General features: G+C 39.3%; 1 protein-coding gene across 1 annotated transcript; it reads left to right on the forward strand.

The window, feature by feature from the left end:
• Positions 1–1,500: 1,500 nt before the first annotated feature.
• Positions 1,501–12,944, forward strand: LOC146696306 (ectonucleoside triphosphate diphosphohydrolase 2-like). Its single transcript, XM_085474395.1, has 9 exons — positions 1,501–1,693; positions 4,246–4,363; positions 6,490–6,640; positions 6,754–6,913; positions 8,722–8,949; positions 9,445–9,717; positions 11,868–11,987; positions 12,282–12,416; positions 12,513–12,944. The coding sequence occupies exons 1-9, from the start codon at positions 1,577–1,579 to the stop codon at positions 12,717–12,719; spliced, it is 1,509 nt and encodes a 502-aa protein (XP_085330521.1). The 5' UTR covers positions 1,501–1,576; the 3' UTR covers positions 12,720–12,944.
• The last annotated feature ends 467 nt before the right edge of the window (positions 12,945–13,411 follow it).

Here is a 13,411-nt window from a genome sequence, read left to right on the forward strand (position 1 = left end):
CCTGACCTGTATATATGATGGTCTTATCAACAACATCCAGTGGTACCGACAATACCAGAGATCCAGACCTGCGTTCCTGCTCTACATCATGGAGGGAGGATCAGTTCATCAAACTGTGTCGGGTTTCTCGGCTCACATTGACCAAACTAAGAAAGGTGTAGATCTGGAGAGCTCTGGATTTAATGACTCTGCTGTGTACTGCTGTGCTGTCAAGCCCACAGTGACAGGGAACACCAGAACTGTATAAAAACCTTTGGAGCAAAGACAACACAATACTCCACAACATCCACCAGAGGGAGCTACACACCTTTGTTAGGATACAAACTAGAGTCATAACACACAGCTCTGATGAAAAAAAAGAAATCAAAAGATTAGATTCTTTAAGTTTCAAAGAGATTTAGTTTATATATTTTATATTATACAGTAAATGTATACGAGTGACCGGCAATAGTTCAGTCAAATTATCCTTGAAACTAGCTACTCTTTTGTAGTTGCTGGCTCTCTGAAGTTTCTCCAAGGGACGGGAATTTCACATCCCAGTTCATGCATCCATAAGTGTCTTGGATAGCTGCTCCCTGTTCTGTGTTTTTCACATTTATTTATTATAGTTTAAGCCTGAAGACTCGTGCTGACAGATTTCCACCAGCTCCTTTGTTTTGGCCACATTTAGCTGCAGGTGGTTCACCTCAAACCACCTCACAAAGCAACCAATCCACACTTCCAATAATGGCTGTGTCATCAGAGAATTTCTGAAGGAGACAAATTTCTGTGATGTAAACTGAAAACAGGCTGCAGTTGCACATGGGCAGGTGACATAAGTTGACCTGCTGTCACCCGGATCTGGAGCTGTACTGTAAACAAACACTGAATATACTTAACAAACTAAAATAATTAAGCACATCAGTTCCATGGCTGGAAACTCTCGATATCCGAGCAGAGTATGGATCAGTAGGTTAAAGTTTGCTAATAATCTCTGGTGATTTAAGCTACACTGCCTAATGTTTCTGACGACATATAGAGAACAAATAAAATAAGCACACACTATAAGTCACAGCAACATTATCAGAATAGTTTGAACATGTGCTTTATTCAAGTTAAAGTGTGTTTGAAACTGCATCACATCTCTGCATCTGTTCTCTGCTGCAGCAACAAAGTCTAATTATTAATGAGAAACCAGCCTGTGTGTGTGAGACCGTAACCTGAGGACATCAACAACACTGGACATAACACCTGTTTTCATTCTATCAACAGAAAAGTTACAGAAATATTAAATTTGAAGACAAATTCAGAAAATAATACTAAAATGGGCTATATGTAAAATTTGGGAGTGCTCGAGCGCCCGGGATAAGGCTGTAAACTCCCCTATGAAGCATTTGTCTTGTGCTTCCCATGAATGAAGCTCATATTCTATACACAGTGTTTCAACCACGTCTGAGTGCCCGTGTGGGCACAAGTTAGAGGAAGCGGGACTCCGTAACATGCGCGTAACACGCCAGGAGCTCACGCGAAAGCCATGGTTATTTAATGCGCCTTTACGCGGAACTATTGGCGGCAAACATAAGCAGCAGCGTTCAGCATGGGTCTCCGGTGCTCCCAAACCGTACCGGCGGTTGTGCTAATCGTCGTGGCAGTTGTGGGGATTCTGTTGCTGGTCCTTCCAGCTAAAGAGATGGCGCTGCCTCCAGAAAACATGGTAAATATTATTGTAGACGCATATATTCATAGAGGCGCAGAACACCGTTTCAAATCTAGGTCAGGATTTTGGTAATGTGTGCATCAGAAATGCACATTAGAAGTTAAATTTGGGTACACAGCTAAGCCAGATTTTAATATTAGTTTGAAAAATGTCAGATTTTCATTTTAGAAGGCTCTGCGCAAAGGTGTGACTGAAAGTACAAGAAATCTAAACATGCACAGTTTATCCCATACTACGTTTTCTGCCATCATCATGTATCAGTCCAAGTAAGGAAATACAGAAGATCTTTATTTTAATACTTTATGTAAATTATACCACGGAGTTTACACTATGTGTAGAAAAAATTAGGATCCTAAAAGCCTGTCTCTGCTTTTGATACCTTTCAAAAATTTACTTTAGCTTGTATGTGTTGTCAACTGTAGTTCTTAGAGCAACAGCTTTGTATGATAGGCCAAACTAGGCCAAAAGGTATTGAAACTGCTAGATGTTTGTGGGATGTGTGTTGGTATACTGACAGGGAGCGAGTCTTTGCACAGTGAAAAATGAGCTCGTTTAAAACTGCTCAGTGCTTGTCTACATCTGAGCTAAATGCTCGTAATTTCACATCCAGCTCTGAATGCATTTCCTGACAATGGTTTGCAAGAGGAAGTGACACAGAATACCCTGAACGAGTCAAGACAAAGAGTGTGACATAAAATAAGTAGTTTGTTTTATTTGGTAGTTATTCTGTGCTAATTGCTTGTGGGCTTTTCATTTTGTTCATCTCACAGACAATTTGAAATCTTTTAAAGGGCACCACAGAATAGGTATTTAGAAATAAGTCTCATGAAACAAGTCTGCTTTGATTTGGTCACTTCAAAGAGTACACATACATGAGAAGAAACCTAAGATGTATCGTTAAAAAAGAAGCAGTAAATCTGCACAAAAATAGCGACTGTTGCAAACTTGCTATGTTATAGGTTTTAACCACATCCTGTCAAGACCTCACTTAAAGTTCAGTAAGTGGAAAATAATACCACCTTCGCACATTGGAGTGGTTGCAACTATCAAAATGAGTAGGTTAGTGTACAAAAAAGTTGCAATTTGCAGCAGTATCAGCTCAATATCATGCAAAGCATGCAACAGACACACCGGTCCACTGTGTAAATAAGAAATGGACTGGGTCTTACAGTGCTTTTCTACTCTGAGCTTTCAAAACACTTAACACAACTTGCCTCATTTACCCATTCACACAAGCACCTGCTCCACCTCATGAGCTACCACAATTCATGCTTTGCCTCTCCAAAGTGTGAAATGGCTATGCTTGCAGACGTTGAGAATACAGACCATACACGCATTAGGCCACTAATTCTTAAGCTACTGCACAACTGAAAAATTAGACACCTCAAGGAGAATTGCTCTTCATGAGACAACAATGTATCGTTTCAATTAGAAATGACCACAATTTTAAATGACATGTAATAAGTCATATTTATGCTGTTATATATCTACAAATAATGCTAATAAAAAATTACACACTAAAGATAAAGAAATATTTAAGAAAAGGTCAACAAAAAATCCATCCATCCATCCGACGGGCAATTTAGTGTTTCCAATTGACCCAACTCTATAAACAAAACAAAAAACAACAACAACAAAATGTTTGTAAAAAAAAACAAAAACAAAGATAGATATAAACTGTCTTGATGCTCGATCAATCATCCAGGTAAGTAAATGCCAAAGGTTGATTCTGTTCATCTAGGTGAAGCATCTTCAATGGGAGAAACGTTTTGTTACTCATCCCAGTGACATTGAAAACGCTACGTTTTTAAATAATAATTAAAAATATATTTAATTGTACTAATCGAGTGTAACATTAAAATGTTACATTGTTTTGTGCTTGTACTGTAATTGTTTTGTTCCTTTTTTCCTTTTCTGTTTATATTTTTCCTTGTATTTCCGTTTTTTTCCCTTAATTGATTATTTCTGAAAAAAACATTTCTTGACTGTGTAATCCACTCACTGCACCACGGTTATTGACCAATAACAAACCAAAGTTGGGCGATATGAGAGGAGACACTTGTCTTCAGGGAAGAGTGTCTGTAGTTCAATACAAATTTATTCTGCGTGATCATGTTTATTGTTTGATCAAATATTTTATCCTAATGAGATTCGTCTATTCCCAGGACACAAGGGCTTACTGAGTGATTTCATGAGGATATAAATAATGTGAATTATGCTGTTACCTTCACAGTCACCAGATCTCAGCCTCGCTTAACACACATTAAGATTTAGGACGTATGCATTATGCAGTTTTCTGTGCAATATGTTCTATCCCATCAGAAGCTGTTATTGACAAACGTCATGGTCTAAAACTTTAGAGCATTATATATATTTATGATATATGTATAATTGTGATATATCTGTGGTTCATGTGTATATTGGAAGAGCAGATGGATGATTGTTAAGTCATTAGAGGGTCACAGAGATAGCTTACAAATACCTGATGAAGTTGGGAGGCTTACCTCTGCCTGTGGTCACCTACTATACTGTATATCTGTCTCTTTTAGTATGGAATCGTTCTGGATGCAGGCTCATCCCACACCTCCATGTATATCTACAAATGGCCGGCTGACAAGCAAAACAATACCGGCATCGTTACCCAGCACGATGAGTGTAATGTAAAAGGTGAGTTCATTTGCATTGTTCAAGACAAAGTTGATCAAAAGAGAACTCAATCATTACTTTATCTCATGGTTTGAGTGGTAAATGTGGGCAACAGCATATACTCAGAATCAGAAGCGGTTTTTGATACGGGCGGTTGCCCGGGGCAGCATCGTGGTGGGGAGCGGCATCACGGGCATCGGCAAAAAATAAAAATAAAAATAGTTGCTCGTACTCATGCTGCCCCGGCGTCATGCCAGCGCATACTGGGAATGGCACAGGCACCGATCGGTTTTCTATCGCCCATTTGCTGGGAGTAAGGGCCCCCTCCGTTTGCGAGGTGCGCCTGCTGCTTGCGGCACAGGGAGGAGAGGGCGGGGCTGCGGGGGATTCTCTGGCTGGCTGGAGCAGCGTCTAATAACCAACTCGCAAAATAAAACAAAATAAAAACAAACCAAAAAACACAAAACACCAGACATCATGATACAGACTTATAATTTGCACCGACGTTTTTCTCAAATCTATACGCGAAAAGTGAGCGCGAGAGCCCTCGGTGCGCATGCTCACTGCTGAAGTCAAAGTAAACTTTATTGTCATCTCCGCAACATGCAGTCCAGCATATAGAGACGAGACGACGAGGCTCCAGTTACAGCAGTGCAAGTAAACAAACAATAAATATAAGAAGAGTAAGAAAATAAATATACACTTTAGGACCAGGAGTAAAGGGATCAATAACAATTTATAATTTACAGTTTGATGATTTAAAGTCTCACACACAACCTGTCGAAAGGGGAGGGGGCCGGCTGCTTCCAAATAGAGCACATGCTAGCACTAGAGGGAGTGTTCGCCCAGGGCGCCAAACAGGCTAGGACCGCCACTGCTCAGAATGAAATCTAACTTTTAGTTTCTAAAAGTATAATGTCAGCAGAGCCTTCAGCTATCAGGCCTCTCGCATACGTACGGTTACATTGTAACCTTGGTTCACTGAGTGAGAAACTATCTCTCCGTAACTCCGTTACACATTCCATATGTATGGGGTAACTCTTAAAGACACCCCGCAAGGAGACAGCGCAGCCGAAAACCCAGAAAGTGTACCAAAAGAACAATTTTCAAATGTACATATATACATGCCACCCCAGTCAAGGCCACGCCAGACGCAAAGGCCGAGCCAGGGACCAGAGGCTTCAGTCTGCCAGATGCAAGACTTACCTGAGCGAGTCCTGCAAGACGCAAGGATCGCAACTGAGCAGCCACTCATGGTCAGCCCTCAAGTTGCTAGGCTAACCAAGGACCTAGGCTACTGCTGATGGGCACCCAGCACCCAAAAGACAGGCTGGCTGCCACGTTCAAGCGATAAAACTGCATAAAGGTGGTAGCTGAGGACCATGCTGCTGCCGCACATGACCTAAGAGGTGGCCACCCCATGGGCCAAGTGGGCCCACACAACCGAGGGAAGGGGAGCTTCCACCCCCTTCCCATCCGGGAATCACCTGCAACACTCACTGTGGACCGATAGTGCCTGGAGTTCACTAACTCTTTTGGCAGATTTTATGGAGGGAGGTTTTTAAGTGATAGCCAATTGATCTCAGTGTTCTCCAGAGGCTCAAAGGGAGGGCACTCAAAACTCAATCACCAGTTTCACATCTGCACACCTGTTTTATACTTAAGCTGTGGGGCATTGCCGGGTTAGCCAGAGTGTCGCCACAACATAGGGGGGGTCATACCCTTACATATGGAATATGTAACGGATCACAAATATTTCTCAAATTATTGCTAAGCAATACCAAAACTATTTATAGAAATGTTGCTGGTGTTAAGTGGAAAATGTTTGCAAGCCTCCAGAACTGACCATTTAACCCCAGAAGGTTCCACTGGTGAGGACACTCTCACTTTCACTTCCACAATTTCACCCTATAGAAAAATATCCAGTGCCGTTAAGGATATTCAAATTGTATGTGTTGTGTAAGACTTAAGTGGTCCACTTCCTCGCCAGACATTCTTTGCTAACTTAGTAAGTACCAGCTGTTCCCCTTTTATTGGCCTTGTTATCAATGTTTCCTTAGAAACACCAGTGGATGACTCCAAGACAAGAAAGTGCAGCCTTAGATCAGGTTCTTAAACAATTAGAGTTACTTTTTCTTCTTGTCCAGGTGGTGGGATATCAAGCTATGCCGACAACCCTAGTGGAGCAGCAAAGAGTCTCGAGAAGTGCTTGGAACAAGCTTTGACGCATATCCCCAAATTCAGACACCATCAAACTCCACTCTGTTTGGGAGCGACTGCAGGCATGAGGCTGCTGAGGTTAGTAGTAGTGGTTAATAATTCACCACAAACTCCATCAGTGATTAATATCTGTATTGAAATGAATTCAGAAAGTCTTTTAACCAAGCTTCATTTAACCAATGTATTGATAGCATCACCAATGCCTCAAAGTCGCAGCGTGTAATGAAGGAAGTGGAAAACAAACTCCAGTCCTACCCTTTCAAATTCAAAGAGTCAATAATTCTGAGCGGGCAGGCAGAAGGGGTATTTGGCTGGGTCACTGTTAACTACTTACTGGAAAACTTTGTCAAGGTAAGTGTTGTCTCTTTGATGAATTTCTGCTTTTTCTGTTAACATGCAAGGCAGCTGGATAGCAGAGTGCACTGCCTCACAACCTCATGAAACATGAAAGGTTTTGTTTTTTTAGGATATGACTAGAACTGAAAGGGTCAGTGTCTTTAAACATAAACTTAAATAGTAGCTTCTGATTAAAATATTAATTTATAATCACATAGATGTTTTTATTGTTACTGTTATTATTTGTTTTGGACATAGCCCATATCTGTACATACACTGAACAAAAATAAAAACTTTTGATTTTTCTCCCATTTTCCATGAGCTGAACTTAAAGATCTGAAACGTTTTCTACATACACAAATGACCCATGACTGTCAAATATTGTTCACAAATCTGTCTAAATCTGTGTTAGTGAGAACTTCTCCATCCCACCTCACAGGTGTGGCATGTCAAGGTGCTGATTAGATAGCATGAATAAATAAATGTTGGAGACTGTGTGGAGAAACAGAAGCTGATTACCCACATATATTTTGGAAGTGCATAAAAATCAAAAAGTATTGGGAAGACCTTAAAATGACCATGGATAATATTCTGGGTTATGCACTCCCAAACACCAGTCAAGTGATGTACCTTGGAAACATAAAGGAACTGGTATAAAAGGAGGACATGTATCTAGTAAAAATAATCCTAGCCGCAACAAAGAAAGCAATCACAAAGAACTGGTTACACCCAGACCCTCCCACTCAACAAGATTGGATTAGGATTGTAGAAGGTATCTCAGAAATTACTTTCAATATTAGACTGATGGGGTGTAAGTATGACAGACAATGGAGGAAGTGGAAAACATTTTTAAGTGGCACCAAAAACACGACATAAAAAGAGATTTGCATGTGATAGAAGGTGGAAAAAGAAATGTAAACTCCAGACTGTTTGTAATTTTCTTTACTGTATAACTAAAGCTAATAAAAATTAAAGTTGCAAAAAAGAAATACAAAGCCATTACAAGCCATTCTTAAAGAAGGGTAACGGGGAAAAAAGATGAGGTGTGTCACATTGCACAAGATCTGCAATGAAAAATAGGGGCAACAGGTCTGATGGAGTACGCAATCAAAATTGAAATTTCTAGAAAGGGACTAATAACAGCGATCACCTAAAGAAGAGTTTTTATATTGTCCTTTTGTCCTTTTATTGTTTTATTGTCTATTGTCCTATTCCTGAAGACTACTTACAGAAATTACAAAAAAGCTCTCCTAAGAGATTTCAGGCTGATGATTAAAGACAGTCATCCTGAGTATTCATGATCAAGCCTGTTAGAATTGTTTGTTTTAACCTGAATATGTTTCAGTAAATCGCTTCACCTATTTTCCAAGTTAGATATTTATTAGTTAAACTGACTTATTAACTAATAATTTTACTTGTACTTAGCTGAGTATCTTGTTTGTGGTTGTTAACTTACTTACAGTGAGTATTATTAACAACATAATGAAAACTGAGTTCAGGATCTAGTTAACATTTTTAATTAAGCACTGTGTTAGAAATGTGATGGACTGACTGGTGTACATGAAGATGCCAAGTGCTGGAAGCGTCCCAGTTGAAAATTACATGGAGGTATTTTATGATGCATGAGTTGCATGTTTAGGTGGGGGTGTGGCCTCTTTTCCATTTACAAGTGACGCCAAACAGCTATTTTAGATCTAAATTTCTCTTACAGTTTTAGAGCGTTCGAGTGCTTTGGTCATTTTTCCCTAAACGTTTTCATTGAATGTTATTGGTTGATTCTAAGAGATTCTAATTCCACTGTGGTGTCCTTTGTTATTACCCAGTATGGTTTTGTAGGTCACTGGATGAATCCAGGCAGAGACACAATTGGAGCTTTGGATTTAGGAGGAGCATCTACTCAGATTACTTTTGAGACCTCTGAAAAGGTGGAGAATAAAAGTAACACAATGGAGTTGAAGCTTTTTGGAAAAACCTACAGACTATACACCCAGAGCTTCCTGTGTTACGGCCAAGACCAGTATTTAAGGAAACTGCTGGCTCATCTCATTAAGGTACTGTTCAACAAGTTAAAAGACTCTAACTGTTAATGGCGACCAAATCCCTGTTTGTTATAATGATTCTGTATCTTCTCAACAACTGAGAAGTTCCGATAGCAAGACCATATAAAACAGCATGTGTAAACATTTTATTGTCTTGCTGCAGTCCTGCTAAGCTATAAGGATGTTTGAAACACATCTCCATTAAGCTTACTAAATGGATTAAGTTCACATTTGTCACATTTTGGGATCATATTGTTACATTCTTGCTAAGAGAGAGATGAAAGCTTGCCATACAGATTGGACAGGAGAACTGCTAGCTCGTTAACCAAATTAAATAACCAGTCTTTACCAGTTTTAGGAAAATCAGAGTTGTTGCTACAAGGAACCTTAAAACAATGCAGTGTCTGTGTTATGGATGGCTTTTATTGCTTCAACAGTGAAATGGTCTTTGTAAAGAAAAATAAAAAAAAATGTTTTCTAATAAAATTTTAATCTTCTAACTTTAAGGATAACTATCCAAACAGCACAGTGTTCCACCCCTGCTATCCAAAGCAGTTCAACGAATCTGTCATCCTGGGGAAGGACGTCTTTGATTCTCCGTGTACTGTGGACTCCAAGCCAGACAAGATTGACCTGGAAATGAATGTAAACGTTGTGGGCACAGGGGACTACCAAAACTGCTTAAAGAATGTAAAGAAGATATTCTCCTTTGAGAATTGCAAATACTCCAAGTGCTCCTTTAATGGAGTCTTTCAGCCCAGCTTGAGAGGAAGATTCATGGTGAGAGGCTTTTAGATGTTGTCTAAAATATCCTATATTGAGGCAAAAAAGCATAGAAGCATAACGTAGACTCAATTTTGGGTATCATTTTTAATTCTTTGTTCTTGGATTGCTCATTGTAGTGATTACAGTGAGTTTTTCTAGTTCTTACGTTCTAATTCTACTGTAATTATTAGCATTCGTAATTCATAGAAAAGCTCTAGGTCAGCTGGGTTTTTGTGTGCATGTTTTCTGAGTGATCAGTTAAAACCCATGCATGGTAGGTTAATCGAGATATCTTAACCTGCTGTTAGTATGAATGTGATGCTGAATAGCTTCCTCCCTGCTCTCTGACGGAGTGGCAACCTATCCAGCATGTACCCTGCCTCTTTTCTTTTTTCATCTAGGATAAGCTCAATGATCCCCTGGAACCCTCCATCCAAACACCTTCACAAAGCACTGTTAAAACATTCAACAGGTTTATTTACAGATTGTTAAAGTAAAATTGCTATCTTTGAATCGGAGGTTAAGAGACAGAGATAATACACGCTGTTCAATGGTGAACACACTGTCAACAGAAAACATGCCCACAGACAGACACAGACAGAAAAGAAGGAGAGAGTCAGTGGTAGTGTGGTAGTAATTGCATCAAACAGCTATGCAACCAGACCCTGGAATGTTCATTAGCGAACAGCCACCAACTTTAAAGATATGGAACGAGTGAATTGCTTCCTATGTGGACACAGTTTGGACAGGTGTTTGAACAGTTTTCCAGATGTTCTACACCGAAATCGTCACGTGTATGGGAGCTCTCTGGTAGATATTTTGAATCCCTTATGCACACTTTCTGCAATTTTTGCCTAAGAGACTTACTCGCACATAAACAGTCATACAGACAAGCATACAAGACTTAAAGAGCTGGAAAGTTTCAAGAAAACATTTGGATAAAATCACAGGAATCCGGCATTCACTTTATTACATATCAGTCACTCTGTCTCTGCTATTGACTATGTTGCCTCTGTTCCATGTGCAATATTTTGGTCTTCCCCTTTTTCTGTGCAATATTTTGTTCTCTGTGCAATATCCTGGCAGATGTGCAATTACCATCCCCATCCTAAATGACCAGTGACCTCCCTTCCACCCTTATCTATATATTATATTGCTGCCCTTGTACACACACCCACAATGCTTCTGTGACTCATACACCGTGTATATATATAGAGTGAGAATATTATATACTAGTTAGATATATATTCTTATTTGTATATTGCTTTCTTTACTTTTTTAAAAATAGACTTTTGCACTTTGTGGTCTTGCTACCTAATTTCGATGTGCAAGAAACTGTACAATGACAATAAAAAAAGTTCAGATACAACACCTCTTTTACCAGTGACATGTGGGCCCACTGGTGGACGATGAAGGTACTGCAGGTGATAACAGAAGATAAATCTGAAATTACTCACAAGCATATACAATTAAATATTTAAATAAACGTATTTATCTATATGAAATTAATTAAACTGGTAATATGAGGTGATTAGTTTGCAATATGGCTTATTACTCTGACCTAAATATGTGGCTCTTGTTTTGAAGTTTGTGCCCTGGTGGTTGGCTCGGTCCCACGTTGGCCTTAATACTGATTTATGCATATGACTGGATAGCATTAACAATTAATAGCCAACAGCCTGTATTCCTTATGTTTTTTAATGCATTTTATTCAAGAAAATACATCACTTTCTCCTGGATTAGGGGGAAGACTTGAGATTTAGTGTGCCTAAGAGATTTTTGTGGGGTTTTTTAAGTGGGCCGCAGCAATCTTGACTTTGGGAATGGCCAGGTTTTTAATCTTGACAAAGCAGTAGAAACCAGTGTTCTAGTCAGTATTTCCTCAGTTCCTCACACACACACACACACACACACACACACACACACACACACACACACACACACACACACACATATACATCGATTGATTGATGATTGAAAATACTCCTAAACACTAAAGATGGATGCATTACAGGCATTTGTATCAGGACCTAATGGATTGTACTGACGCTTCCTTTGTGGTTACAGGTCACATTTTTAATTCTGTCTTCAAAAACAGAAATTCAGTCAAAGCAGCAGGGGGATACTTAACCTTCATCCATTGCACTATTCTTTCTTCTCCACAGGCATTCTCTGCTTTCTACTTCACTCACAAATACATCTCTACCCTCACCAACATGGATATGACGTCTCCTAATCAAACCGCAAAGGCTGTCCGGCGCGTCTGCAGCATGAGCATCTCTGAGGTACTGTCCATAAAGACTTTGAGACGTGTTGATTTGTAAATCCAGCAAACAAGCCACCAATTCTTCACCATGTTACTTGAAGGTTCTAAAGTCACTGTCGACATATATCTACATATATTATCTATTATATATCAATATCTCTGTTTCTACACTCGTTTTTTATGAGTGCTTGATGTTTGTTGTATATTTCCGGCTTTGACAACTCAATTTCTCTCTGGGATTGATAAAATCTCTCTGATTATGAGCTTTAAATAACATAATACAAAACCTCACACATTGTATTTTCACTTATAGATGACGACTAGGACAAAGCAGGATGAGAAATACATGAAGAATGTCTGCGCCGTCTCCAATTTCGTCCAGGTGCTCTTAACACAGGGCTACCATTTTAACGAGGTTTCCCTTCCTTCTATTTCTTTTGAAAAAAAGGTGAGAGGTGAAACGAAATGATTTGCTGGAATTTAGAAACTGATAGAATCCACAATATGATGTGATATCACTGCACCTCTTCTTGTGTTTCTGTAGGCCGGAGGAGCATCTGTAGGCTGGGCTTTGGGTTACATGCTAAACCTGACCAATCTAGTTCCAGCCGAAAATCCTGTAGTGATGAAGGCCCTGCCCATAGGGCCCTGGAAAGGCATCCTCTTCCTCTCCATCATCCTCATCTTCTTTGCACTGGGATACCTTCTCTTTGTCTACAGAAAAGCAAAAGCTAATGAAGGAATGGTTTGAGAGCAAGGGTAGCCAAGTTGAAGTAAATTTCTCTCAGGCAAAAAGCCTTCAGTAAACACCTTTTTAATTTTGGCTTTTTAAATTATGTAGCGAAAATCATTCTTAAAGTAAAGCTCGCCCTATACAAGTTTTGCTTTAGATTCACAAATTTCAGTAAATGTTCAGCTTACTCATGTCAGTGTGCACAAAATCCAAAATAAATGGGATCCTTTTTTAAATATTCCAGACTCAGTGTGCAATACAATACCACTTGTGATTAACTTGTCATTATTTAGCACTTTTCTAGTTTGAATGAGCACTGAAAGTAGCTTTTGCTACAAGCTATAGTACATAAACCCATTCACACACACATTCAGGCAGTCTATGAACGCATTTTCTATCACACACTACCTCTGAACAAATCAGGGACAACTTAAGGTTCAATATAGAACTGTGGCATACATACTCTAAGACACCACTAACAGCTAATGTGTCGTTCAAAATAGCCATGTGCCTAACAGAAGGCTTTTGAAGTAGTGATGGGATTTCCGGTTCTTTTGGCTCCCAACCGGCTCTTCAGGTTGTTTTGTTGCTTTAATTAACTTATTATTAACAATAATATACAATTATGCACAAAAGGAATTAATTACTAATGTAAAAAAACGTGGTTTTATTTATATATGTTTATATATAAATATATGCAGTGGCCCCTA

Source organism: Copadichromis virginalis, linkage group LG12 (assembly GCF_057382275.1).
Source record: "Copadichromis virginalis isolate Kocher_CV1m ecotype Utaka linkage group LG12, C_Virginalis_male_GT1.1, whole genome shotgun sequence".
Classification (NCBI taxonomy): domain Eukaryota; kingdom Metazoa; phylum Chordata; class Actinopteri; order Cichliformes; family Cichlidae; genus Copadichromis; species Copadichromis virginalis.

What these genes read in the sequence shown, in the direction of transcription:
- LOC146696306 (XM_085474395.1), top strand. Translation starts at nt 1,577, where the DNA reads ATGGGTCTCCGGTGCTCCCAAACCGTACCGGCGGTTGTGCTAATCGTC. An exon ending in CGCTGCCTCCAGAAAACATG is followed by an intron (nt 1,694 to 4,245) that starts GTAAATATTATT and finishes TGTCTCTTTTAG; the next exon opens with TATGGAATCGTTCTGGATGC. An exon ending in CTATTTCTTTTGAAAAAAAG is followed by an intron (nt 12,417 to 12,512) that starts GTGAGAGGTGAA and finishes GTGTTTCTGTAG; the next exon opens with GCCGGAGGAGCATCTGTAGG.